Source organism: Salvelinus fontinalis, unplaced genomic scaffold (assembly GCF_029448725.1).
Source record: "Salvelinus fontinalis isolate EN_2023a unplaced genomic scaffold, ASM2944872v1 scaffold_0015, whole genome shotgun sequence".
Classification (NCBI taxonomy): Eukaryota; Metazoa; Chordata; class Actinopteri; order Salmoniformes; family Salmonidae; genus Salvelinus; species Salvelinus fontinalis.
The window spans coordinates 169,441-182,797 of NW_026600224.1; the positions used below are offsets into that span (position 1 = coordinate 169,441).

The 13,357-nt window shown below is 45.3% G+C and overlaps 1 protein-coding gene across 1 annotated transcript in view; it reads right to left on the reverse strand.

Annotated features, from left to right (window-relative positions):
- Nucleotides 1-8,703: 8,703 nt before the first annotated feature.
- The window catches only part of LOC129842126 (transducin-like enhancer protein 3-B), a 173,158-nt gene continuing 168,504 nt past the window's right edge, over nucleotides 8,704-13,357 (reverse strand). Inside the window, exons 19-21 of the mRNA XM_055910526.1 lie at nucleotides 12,802-12,952; nucleotides 10,984-11,060; nucleotides 8,704-10,502 (exon numbers count right to left, since the gene is read on the reverse strand). Coding sequence (XP_055766501.1) covers nucleotides 10,395-10,502; nucleotides 10,984-11,060; nucleotides 12,802-12,952 — 336 coding nt within the window. The 3' untranslated portion in view covers nucleotides 8,704-10,394. The remainder of the gene's footprint in view (nucleotides 10,503-10,983; nucleotides 11,061-12,801; nucleotides 12,953-13,357) is intronic.

Genomic DNA, 13,357 nt, shown 5'->3' on the forward strand with positions numbered 1-13,357 from the left:
GAGAACGGTAGTCATAACAGGCATGATGATGATGAAGATGTGGGGATTACAGACTGGAAAAAAACGACAGGTTGAAAATTACCATGAATATGCCTTTCTCAGCTGATCTGCGCGTGATCTGAGAACGCGCCCCTGGAATTTTCGTCCGGGCCCCGCGGCCTTGCCACTGTTGACCTTATTAAAGACCTTACTTACGTCGGCATCGGAGAGCGAGATCACCCAGTCCTCTGGGTCGGTGGGTGCCATCACGGATGGTACGGTGTTATTTTTAAAGCGTGCATACAATGCATTGTGTTCGTCTGGAAGAGAGGCATCATTGGGCAGATCACGGCTGGGTCTTCCTTTGTAATCCGTAACGGACTGTAGCCACGTGGCGGCCGTCGGAGCCTGTGTAATATGATTCCACATTTTTTCCTATATCGTTTATTGACTCTGTGGAGGACACAGCGGGACGACTTGTTTTCCTGTCTTCAGCTGTAGCCTCGCGGGTTGTCTGTGGATAGCTCTGTGTGCGATAGCCCTGTCCTTTAGCTTAGCGCCAACCTCAGTGTTAATCCAGGGCTTTTGATTGGGGAAAGAGTGAACCTTCACTGTGGGGACGATGTCGCCGATGCACTTCCTTATGAAGCCGGTGACTGAGGGGACTAGCTCGTCAATGTTATCGACGGATTCTCAGAACATATTCCAAATTGCACTAGCAAAGCAGTCCCCTAGCATACTCTCTGATTCGGATGACAATTTCTCAATGGGTACTTCCTGTTTGAGCTTCTGCTTGTAAATAGCAAGCAGGGGTACGGAGCCATGACCTGATTTGCTGAAGAGTGGAGCAGGGACGGCCTTGTTTGCTTACCTGTGGGTAGAATAACAGTGGTGTAGGACTTTATCGCCCCTAGTGGCGAAGGAGACGTATTGATGGAAGTTGGGCATCATGTGTCTTATTAATGACGCAGAATTAAAATCGTCGGTGACAAGAAAAGGCAGCCTCCGAATACATGTTTTCCTGCTTGTTTATAGCATCCTACAGTTTGTTGAGTGTCAGCTTGTTCAGCAGTCTTATGCCTTGTGGCTAGAAGCTGTTCGGGAGCCTTTTGGTTCCAGACTTGACACTCCGGGACCGCTTGATGTGAGGTTGCACGGTGAACAGTCTATGTCCCGTCAAACTCAACTATGAACCTCGAAGCCAGTTCCACTGCATTTTTTCAGGGGCTGATTTAGACCTTGGACTCCAGGTGGGTGATTCCCCTCTAATCAGGGACTGATTTAGACCTGGGACACCAGGTGGGTGATTTCCCTCTAATCAGGGACGGATTTAGACCCGGGACACCAGGTGGGTGATTCCCCTCTAATCAGGGGCTGATTTAGACCTGGGACACCAGGTGGGTGATTCCCCTCTAATCAGGGGCTGATTTAGACCTGGGACACCAGGTAGAAGAGAAGACCAGCAGGTCCCGGACCTCGTAGGATAACAGTTCAATACCCCTGGTCTATGGCTTGGGTGGTTGGGGGCTTAAACAATTTTCCGGACGTTCCTCTGACACCCCCTAGTATAGGAAATGAGGCTATAACAGCATCATTTTCCAAACGTGGTTTTGTCAGAAACACACTTTTGAGAACAGCCACAACGATGACACTACACTGTCATTGTAATGATGAAACTATTAAAATACCTTAAATACGATCTTTGCATAAAATGACATGAATGGGTTTATAGATATGGGTTATATAGGGTTATATATATCTATAGGGTTATATATATCTATAGGGTTATATGGGGTTATATATATCTATAGGGTTATATATATGGGTTATATATATCTATAGGGTTATAGACATGGGTTATATATATCTATAGGGTTATAGATATGGGTTATATATATCTATAGGGTTATAGATATGGGTTATATAGGGTTATATATATCTATAGGGTTATATAGGGTTATATATATCTATAGGGGTTATAGATATGGGTTATATATATCTATAGGGTTATATAGGGTTATATATATCTATAGGGTTATATAGGGTTATATATATCTATAGGGTTATATAGGGTTATGTATATCTATAGGGTTATAGATATGGGTTATATATATCTATAGGGTTATAGATATGGGTTATATATATCTATAGGGTTATAGATATGGGTTATATATATCTATAGGGTTATAGATATGGGTTATATAGGGTTATATATATCTATAGGGTTATATAGGGTTATATATATCTATAGGGGTTATATATATCTATAGGGTTATATATATCTATAGGGTTATATAGGGTTATATATATCTATAGGGTTATATAGGGTTATATATATCTATAGGGTTATATAGGGTCATATATATCTATAGGGGTTATAGATATGGGTTATATATATCTATAGGGTTATATAGGGTTATATATATCTATAGGGTTATAGATATGGGTTATATATATCTATAGGGGTTATAGATATGGGTTATAGATATCTATAGGGTTATAGATATAGGGTTATAGATATAGGGTTATAGATATAGGGGTTATAGATATAGGGGTTATATATATCTATAGGGTTATATATATCTATAGGGTTATATATATCTATAGGGTTATATAGGGTTATAGATATAGGGGTTATAGATATAGGGTTATAGATATAGGGTTATAGATATAGGGGTTATAGGTATAGGGGTTATAGATATAGGGTTATAGATATAGGGGTTATAGATATAGGGTTATAGATATAGGGATTATAGATATAGGGGTTATAGATAAGCTATGGGTTTATTTATATCTATGGGGTTATAGATATAGGGTTATAGATATAGGGGTTATAGATATAGGGGTTATAGATATAGGGGTTATAGATATAGGGTTATAGATATAGGGGTTATAGATATAGGGTTATAGATATAGGGGTTATAGATATAGGGGTTACAGATATAGGGTTATAGATATAGGGGTTATAGATATAGGGGTTATAGATATAGGGGTTATAGATATAGAGTTATAGATATAGGGGTTATAGATATTGGGGTTATAGATATAGGAGTTATAGATATAGGGGTTATAGATATAGGGGTTATAGATATAGGGGTTATAGATATAGGGGTTATAGATATAGGGGTTATAGATATGCTGTGGGTTTATTTATATCTATGGGGTTATAGATATAGGGGTTATAGATATAGGGTTATAGATATAGGGGTTATAGATATAGGGGTTATAGATAAGCTATGGGTTTATTTCACGAACCTTTTTCCATAATGCAGTCGGGACCTGTTATAACACGTTCATGACATGCTTATAGATGTGTAATGAATGCCTTGTGGATACGTAGTCAAAGTAAGTCGTTAGCGAACGTTATAATTAATGTCATCAAAAAAGAAAGGAGGACCAAGGCAACTCTTCATATAATTAATTAAAATGCCTTTATTAGTATGGCATGTTCAATAGAAACAAAGTTGTTTAAAAACCGACGCGTTTCGGCTGCATGGCCTTCGTCAGGGAGTACAGAAAAGGGAGAATACCATGTCCTCTTTTGAAAGGCTTTTCCAATTAGCCCTAATTAGAAGAGGGAGTGGTTACCAAATTGGACACACCTAGTAAGCAATAATATACTATAATTAATGTGTCTAGATGAACCGATGACCTACATTTTCCCTACGTATAGTTCATATATTCACATAGATATCTACTACAGCGATGATAATAATTGCAGAGATACTAAACTGTCAATGTCACCCGTGTAAGTTCAAACTTCCCATACGAACGCTAGTTCTCCATTTAGGTACCAGTAGTAGGGTTATAGCTAGCCTAGTAAATAAAGATATAACTCTATTAGGGTTATATGCATTTCTTTAACTAGAAAGAGGTTTAAAGTTAAACCCAATGCTAGAAGTCCCTCAGGATTGTCTCCTCACTGTTCAGTTCTCTTGGAACAGCTTGTAACTCACAGCAGAGATGTATTTACAGCCATTTACTGGCCCACTTCCAATTAGTTCCTGTGTTTGAGTACATGTGAGGCCCGTGTCCAGAAACAACCCACAGCTCCGTTTACATGGTTACTGAAGCACACGCATCAGCCTGGTCGAACACCGATTCACTTGAGATGCATATAGGTACAGGAAGTGTTTCTATATGCTTAATTAACAGGTTCAACCACAGGACATCTCAAGGGCTTTTCACACGATGCTGAGCCTCACCAAGCTGTACTGGGCTGGTTCAACCACAGGCCATCTCAAGGGCTTTTCACACATGCTGAGCCTAACCAAGCTGTACTGGGCTGGCCTGGTTTAACCACAGGACATCACTGGCAGTAAAGAGGACATCTCATTGACATGGCTACACTTAGCAACTGAAAGTGTCTAAAATAAAGCATTGTGGTTAATTTTGTATTAAAATTTAAAAAACGTTTGTTGAAATATAAACAACTGTACACATGTCCAGTGACGATGACAAAAATAACTTGCTACTTAACATTGAAAAACCCTCACCCCTTCTATCCAGTAAATAATGTTGAGAAACCCTCACCCCTTCTACCAGTCCATAATGTTGAGAATCCCTCACCCCTTCTACCAGTCCATAATGTTGAGAAACCCTCACCCCTTCTACCAGTCCATAATGTTGAGGAACCCTCACCCCTTCTACCAGTCCGTAATGTTGAGAAACCCTCACCCCTTCTACCAGTCCATAATGTTGAGAAACCCTCACCCCTTCTATCCAGTAAATAATGTTGAGAAACCCTCACCCCTTCTACCAGTCCATAATGTTGAGAATCCCTCACCCCTTCTACCAGTCCATAATGTTGAGAAACCCTCACCCCTTCTACCAGTCCATAATGTTGAGGAACCCTCACCCCTTCTACCAGTCCGTAATGTTGAGAAACCCTCACCCCTTCTACCAGTCCATAATGTTGAGAAACCCTCACCCCTTCTACCAGTCCATAATGTTGAGAAACCCTCACCCCTTCTACCAGTCCATAATGTTGAGAAACCCTCACCCCTTCTATCAGTCCATAATGTTGAGAAACCCTCACCCCTTCTACCAGTCCATAATGTTGAGAAACCCTCACCCCTTCTACCAGTCCATAACGTTGAGAAACCCTCACCCCTTCTACCAGTCCATAATGTTGAGAAACCCTCACCCCTTCTACCAGTCCATAATGTTGAGAAACCCTCACCCCTTCTATCAGTCCATAATGTTGAGAAACCCTCACCCCTTCTACCAGTCCATAATGTTGAGAAACCCTCACCCCTTCTATCAGTCCATAATGTTGAGAAACCCTCACCCCTTCTACCAGTCCATAATGTTGAGAAACCCTCACCCCTTCTACCAGTCCATAATGTTGAGAAACCCTCACCCCTTCTACCAGTCCATAATGTTGAGAAACCCTCACCCCTTCTACCAGTCCATAATGTTGAGAAACCCTCACCCCTTCTACCAGTCCGTAATGTTGAGAAACCCTTACCCCTTCTACCAGTCCATAATGTTGAGAAACCCTCACCCCTTCTACCAGTCCATAATGTTGAGAAACCCTCACCCCTTCTACCAGTCCATAATGTTGAGAAACCCTCACCCCTTCTACCAGTCCATAATGTTGAGAAACCCTCACCCCTTCTACCAGTCCATAATGTTGAGAAACCCTCACCCCTTCTACCAGTCCATAATGTTGAGAAACCCTCACCCCTTCTACCAGTCCATAATGTTGAGAAACCCTCACCCCTTCTACCAGTCCGTAATGTTGAGAAACCCTTACCCCTTCTACCAGTCCATAATGTTGAGAAACCCTCACCCCTTCTACCAGTCCGTAATGTTGAGAAACCCTCACCCCTTCTACCAGTCCGTAATGTTGAGAAACCCTCACCCGTTCTACCAATCCATAATGATGAGAAACCCTCACCCCTTCTATCAGTCCATAGGATGAACGGAAAGTTACCTAATAATATGAAGACAAAAACCCTTGCAGACTCGAGTGATTGAACATAACAGAGAGTGGCCACTCGATAAAAGGCTTTGGGGGCCAAGTGGTCGGTTTGATATTCAGCCTTGGACAATACAGAGCCAATACCCAACCGTGTTGATCTAGCCCTACACAACCTACATACTGTAGGTAACTGACTGACTGTGAAACCCCTCGTGTGTATCAGTCACTAACAGTCCACAGGAGTAAAATGAGCTAGGCTTTTACATTTGGATGATTTGAGGATTGTATGCAGAGAGAATATACTGTTCAGTTAGTAAACTGGATACACCCCGTGAACAGGGCTGGGTGAGATGACCAAAATATATATCACAATATATAGTACTCAACAAAAATATAAACGCAACATGTAAAGTATTGGTCCCATGTTTCATAAGCCGAAATAAAATATACCAGAAATATTCCAAACTCACAAAAAAGCTTATTTCTCTAAAATGTTGTGCACAAATTTGTTTACATTCCTGTTAGTGAACATTTCTCCTTTTGCCAAGATAATCCATCCACCTGACAGGTGTGGCATATCAAGAAGCTGATTAAACAGCGTGATCATTACAAAGGTGCACCTTGTGCTGAGGACAATAAAAGGTCACTCTAAAATGTGCAGTTTTGTCTCAACACAATATCACAGATGTCTCAAGTTTTTAGGGAGTGTGTCTTTGGAACGCTGACTGCAGGAATGTCCACCAGAGCTGTTGCCAGGGAACTGGACGTTCGCTTCTCTACCATGAGCCGCCTCCAATGTCGTTTTAGAGAATTTGGCAGTACGTCCAAACGGCCTGACAATCGCAGACCATGTGTAACCACGCCAACCCAGGACCTCCACATCCGGCTTCTTCACCTGCGGGATCATCTGAGAACAGCAACCCAGACAGTTAATATTTCTGTCTGTAATAAAGCCTTTTCCGTGTGGAAAAACTCATCCTGATTGGCTGGGCCTGGCTCCCCAATGGGTCGTCCTGGTCCACCCACGGCTGCAGCCAATCAGGATGAGTTGCTGCAGCCCTGCCCAGTCATGTGAAATCCATAGATTAGGGCCAGATGAATTTCTTTCAATTGGACTGATTTCCTTACATGAACTGAAACTCAGTAAAATCTTTTATTTTTTTTTTATTATTATTTTTATTATTATCATTATTTTTTTTTTTACAAATGTTGCGTTTATATTTTTGGTTCAGTATATTTCTCATTTTTGACGGTATGACAGTATTTGATGTTTCAGAATAAAAACAGTTGTAAACGTGTTTTATAAGTAATGCATGAATGGTACCAAATGAATTCCAGGGTTTCACCAAAGAATGTAAGAGCACCTCCTTGTGGACTGGCTGCGCTAAACTAGAATTTAAGGCCATCCTTCGCTCTAGATTACAGAACATGGCTGTTACAGACAGGTGTTCTGTAATCTAGAGTCCAAAGGGGAAGTACTGTACTGGTACCAAATTAACTCCACTGATGCTGAGAGGTCATTGTGTCTGTCTATACAGGGTCCTGGTCTGGTTACAGCTCCATCTCTACTACTCTATACAGGGTCCTGGTCTGGTAACAGCTCCATCTCTACTACTCTATACAGGGTCCTGGTCTGGTCTGGTTACAGCTCCATCTCTACTACTCTATACAGGGTCCTGGTCTGGTTACAGCTCCATCTCTACTACTCTATACAGGGTCCTGGTCTGGTTACAGCTCCATCTCTACTACTCTATACAGGGTCCTGGTCTGGTAACAGCTCCATCTCTACTACTCTATACAGGGTCCTGGTCTGGTTACAGCTCCATCTCTACTACTCTATACAGGGTCCTGGTCTGGTAACAGCTCCATCTCTACTACTCTATACAGGGTCCTGGTCTGGTAACAGCTCCATCTCTACTACTCTATACAGGGTCCTGGTCTGGTTACAGCTCCATCTCTACTACTCTATACAGGGTCCTGGTCTGGTAACAGCTCCATCTCTACTACTCTATACAGGGTCCTGGTCTGGTAACAGCTCCATCTCTACTACTCTATACAGGGTCCTGGTCTGGTCTGGTTACAGCTCCATCTCTACTACTCTATACAGGGTCCTGGTCTGGTCTGGTTACAGCTCCATCTCTACTACTCTATACAGGGTCCTGGTCTGGTAACAGCTCCATCTCTACTACTCTATACAGGGTCCTGGTCTGGTAACAGCTCCATCTCTACTACTCTATACAGGGTCCTGGTCTGGTAACAGCTCCATCTCTACTACTCTATACAGGGTCCTGGTCTGGTAACAGCTCCATCTCTACTACTCTATACAGGGTCCTGGTCTGGTAACAGCTCCATCTCTACTACTCTATACAGGGTCCTGGTCTGGTAACAGCTCCATCTCTACTACTCTATACAGGGTCCTGGTCTGGTAACAGCTCCATCTCTACTACTCTATACAGGGTCCTGGTCTGGTTACAGCTCCATCTCTACTACTCTATACAGGGTCCTGGTCTGGTCTGGACACAGACAATGGTATTGTATGCTACAATCCACTAGACATGATGTTTCACGTGTTCCTCTCTTGCTTTTGTTCAGTGCTCCAGTAAAACATGTCATTCTCTACGAAGGGGGGGGGGGGGGGTTAGATAATATTCTAATTACATTTCAGGATGTAAAGGTCACGCTGGAAAAGGAACACGACAAAAGAAGAGCATTAAAGATGAAAACGGGAAAATATAAATCATTTTTTTTATAAAGATATTCATCGCCCTGAGAGAGATCCAAGGAGAGGACAGAACATGTTACATTTTTTATTTCACCTTTATTTAACCAGGCAGTTAAGAACAAATTAATATTTACAAACTCGGACGATGCTGGGCCAATTGTGCGCCACCCTATGGGACTCCCAATCACGGCCGGATGTGCAGCCTGGAGTCGAACCAGGGACTGCAGTGACGCCTCTTGGACGGAGATGCAGTGCCTTCGACCACTGCGCCACTCTGGAGCCCAATAACACATGCAGAGAGAACCATCACACAGGCAGAACCAGAGAGAGTGGATCTGGACACCACAATATAAAGGCCTGTTATTCTGCCGTCTTGTACACTAGCTAAACTACTATGTACATTTGACTTTACACAGGCTGCTTCTTCACGCTGAACCTCGAACCTCTATCCTCTCTGTGCCGCCGCGACACAAAAAAACAAATAGAAAAACAATATTTCTCTTCTTCTCTTAGTTCTTCTGGAGCTTAACTCACTCAGCTAGTGTAGTGCTACTCCTTAGTCCTAACGAGTGAAAGCCTGAGACACAATACCAGACTGGTCAAGTTTGGCCAAACTCAGCCCGGCCCTCCTGCCCAGGTCAGCGAAGCATCTCAGATAGCCGGGGGGTCTGTGGGCCAGCAGACTCCAGAACGCCAACATCACATCCAGGATGTGTGTCTCTGTGAGGGAGGTAGGAGTAATCCAGTGTTCCTGAGCATGATGAGGTCCTCCACTCCACCATAATCCCATCTGAGGTCCTCCACTCCACCATAATCCCATCTGAGGTCCTCCACTCCACCATAATCCCATCTGAGGTCCTCCACTCTACCATAATCCCATCTGAGGTCCTCCACTCCACCATAATCCCATCTGAGGTCCTCCACTCCACCATAATCCCATCTGAGGTCCTCCACTCCACCATGATCCCATCTGAGGTCCTCCACTCCACCATAATCCAATCTGAGGTCCTCCACTCCACCATAATCCCGTATGAGGTCCTCCACTCCACCATAATCCCATATGAGGTCCTCCACTCCACCATAATCCAATCTGAGGTCCTCCACTCCACCATAATCCAATGTGAGGTCCTCCACTCCACCATAATCCCATCTGAGGTCCTCCACTCCACCATAATCCCATCTGAGGTCCTCCACTCCACCATAATCCAATCTGAGGTCCTCCACTCCACCATAATCCCATCTGAGGTCCTCCACTCCACCATAATCCAATCTGAGGTCCTCCACTCCACCATAATCCAATCTGAGGTCCTCCACTCCACCATAATCCAATCTGAGGTCCTCCACTCCACCATAATCCCATCTGAGGTCCTCCCCTCCACCATAATCCCATCTGAGGTCCTCCACTCCACCATAATCCCATTTGAGGTCCTCCACTCCACCATAATCCCATCTGAGGTCCTCCCCTCCACCATAATCCCATCTGAGGTCCTCCACTCCACCATAATCCCATCTGAGGTCCTCCACTCCACCATAATCCCATCTGAGGTCCTCCACTCCACCATAATCCCATCTGAGGTCCTCCACTCCACCATAATCCCATCTGAGGTCCTCCACTCTACCATAATCCCATCTGAGGTCCTCCACTCCACCATAATCCCATCTGAGGTCCTCCACTCCACCATAATCCCATCTGAGGTCCTCCACTCCACCATGATCCCATCTGAGGTCCTCCACCATAATCCCATCCCATTGTCTGTGTGTCTGTCTCTAGTAGATGACCTCGTAGACAGTAGCCTTCTTGTCCCCGGAGCCTGTGACGATGTACTTGTCGTCAGCAGAGATGTCACAGCTCAGGACTGACGAAGACTCCTTCGACTGTAGAGGGGAGATACAACACATTTAGTCACTTACACTCAAACCAAGTGGACGGAGGACATTGGACCACAATGCTATATTTCGTGACATAGATTTGACAGCTATCTAGGCCTATTTCACACTCTCTCAAGCCTTGTTTGTGTTTAAATACATGTAAAAGGTTCAATTGGGAAAAAGAACGGCTGACTAAAAGGCGTCTTAAGGCTAAATTCATCTTTAGAACCGTTAGATTCTGGGTGAAACTTGGAAATGTGTTACACTCAGAAGCATGGTATATAAAGGAGTGATAGAGACCGGTTGTTACATCAGTATTACTATAGTATCTGAGGGGTGACACACACACACACACACACACACACACACACACACACACACACACACACACACACACACACACACACACACACACACACACACACACACACACACACACACACGTTTATCTTGTCCTGTGCTCTAGTGTATTGATCAGTATACATACCTGGAATATACTGGCACCATATGGAGTCCTCCAGGCGTTCAGCAGATTGTCCTTCCCTGTAGACACAAACCATTTACCTGCAGAGAGGAGGGAGAGGAGGGAGGGAGGAGAGGAGGGAGAGGAGGGAGAGGGGGAGGGAGGGGAGGGAGAGGGAGAAGGAGGGAGAGGAGGGAGAGGGAGAGGGGGAGGGAGGGAGAGGAGGGAGGAGGGAGAGGGGGAGGGAGGGAGAGGAGGGAGGGAGAGGAGGGAGAGAGGGAGAGGAGGGAGAGGAGGGAGGGAGGTAGAGACGGAGGGAGGGAGGTAGAGATGGAGGGAGAGGGAGAAGGAGGGAGAGGAGGGAGAGGGAGAAGGAGGGAGAGGAGGGAGGGAGGTAGAGACGGAGGGAGAGGAGGGAGAGGGAGAAGGAGGGAGGGAGGTAGAGACGGAGGGAGAGGGAGAAGGAGGGAGGGAGGTAGAGATGGAGGGAGAGGGAGAAGGAGGGAGGGAGGTAGAGATGGAGGGAGAGGGAGAAGGAGGGAGGGAGGTAGAGACGGAGGGAGAGGGAGAAGGAGGGAGGGAGGTAGAGATGGAGGGAGAGGGAGAAGGAGGGAGGGAGGTAGAGATGGAGGGAGAGGGAGAAGGAGGGAGGGAGGTAGAGACGGAGGGAGAGGGAGAAGGAGGGAGGGAGGGAGAGGGAGAGGAGGGAGGGAGGTAGAGACGGAGGGAGAGGGAGAAGGAGGGAGGGAGGTAGAGACGGAGGGAGAGGGAGAAGGAGGGAGAGGAGGGAGGGAGGTAGAGACGGAGGGAGAGGGAGAAAGGAGGGAGGGAGGTAGAGACGGAGGGAGAGGAGGGAGGGAGGTAGAGATGTAGGGAGAGGGAGAAGGAGGGAGGGAGAGGAGGGAGGGAGGTAGAGATGTAGGGAGAGGGAGAAGGAGGGAGGGAGGTAGAGATGGAGGGAGAGGGAGAAGGAGGGAGAGGAGGGAGGGAGGTAGAGACGGAGGGAGAAGGAGAAGGAGGGAGAGGAGGGAGGGAGGTAGAGACGGAGGGAGAGGGAGAAGGAGTTAGAGGCGGAGGGAGAAGGAGAGAGATCAGGCCATGGAGTCATGGAAATAGCAACTGATGGAACAGCCACATCCACAATGCAGATAACAAGCATCTAGGTGGATAAGGAACCACTAAGCCAAGTCTAGGTGGATAAGGAACCACTAAGCCAAGTCTAGGTGGATAAGGAACCACTAAGCCAAGTCTATGTGGATAAGGAACCACTAAGCCAAGTCTAGGTGGTTAAGGAACCACTAAGCCAAGTCTAGGTGGATAAGGAACCACTAAGCCAAGTCTAGGTGGATAAGGAACCACTAAGCCAAGTCTAGGTGGATAAGGAACCACTAAGCCAAGTCTAGGGGGATAAGGAACCACGAAGCCAAGTCTAGGTGGATAAGGAACCACTAAGCCAAGTCTAGGTGGATAAGGAACCACTAAGCCAAGTCTAGGTGGATAAGGAACCACTAAGCCAAGTCTAGGTGGATAAGGAACCACTAAGCCAAGTCTAGGTGGATAAGGAACCACTAAGCCAAGTCTAGGTGGATAAGGAACCACTAAGCCAAGTCACCCCCAACCAGACTGGACTGGGGCAGATATCCCCTCCTCCATTGTCCTTTTCAGCAAGGTACCAGCCACTATGTAACCAGGTCAGCTCAGTACAACTTGGCAAAGTAGTGTGTGTTTTCCCTAAGCTTCGGTCAGGGCGGTTTGTACTGTGGTGTGTGTGTGTGTGTGTGTGTGTGTGTGTGTGTGTGTGTGTGTGTGTGTGTGTGTGTGTGTGTGTGTGTGTGTTCTTACCGCAGTTGGCGAACTTGAGGGAGAGGACACAGCTCTCATGGAGATGTAGCTGGTACTTGTCAGGTTTGGTGTGGTGGAGGACCTCTACGTTACTGCTCTCCATCCCTACAGCCAACCACTCCCCTGTCGGACAGTATCCCAGAGAGAAGATCTGGGGGGGGGGGGGACAGATCGATCTTTATTAATACATTTGGGACTATTGAGTTACATACAATATACTGAGATTATTTATATTTTTTTATTTAACAAGGAGCACGTGTATCGCTTAAGCTGGAAAAATGTAGAAACACACAAAGATATTTAGGAGTACAATTAAAAAATATTTGAGTTAATAAAGCTAGAATCCTTCATTTTTCCTAGACGCACTGGTGATCCTAAAGTAAACTTCCTGTTCGCAGAGCAAAAATATTTAGACACATTTGCAAGTGAAATGGTCACACTGTAGGGCCCTGGCTTGAGGGTTATAAGCCTTGCTCAAGGGCACAACGGCAGTAGGTAGCAACTGGGATTTTGATACCAGTGTGTGTGTGTGTGAGAGAGAGCGTACCTGTGAGGT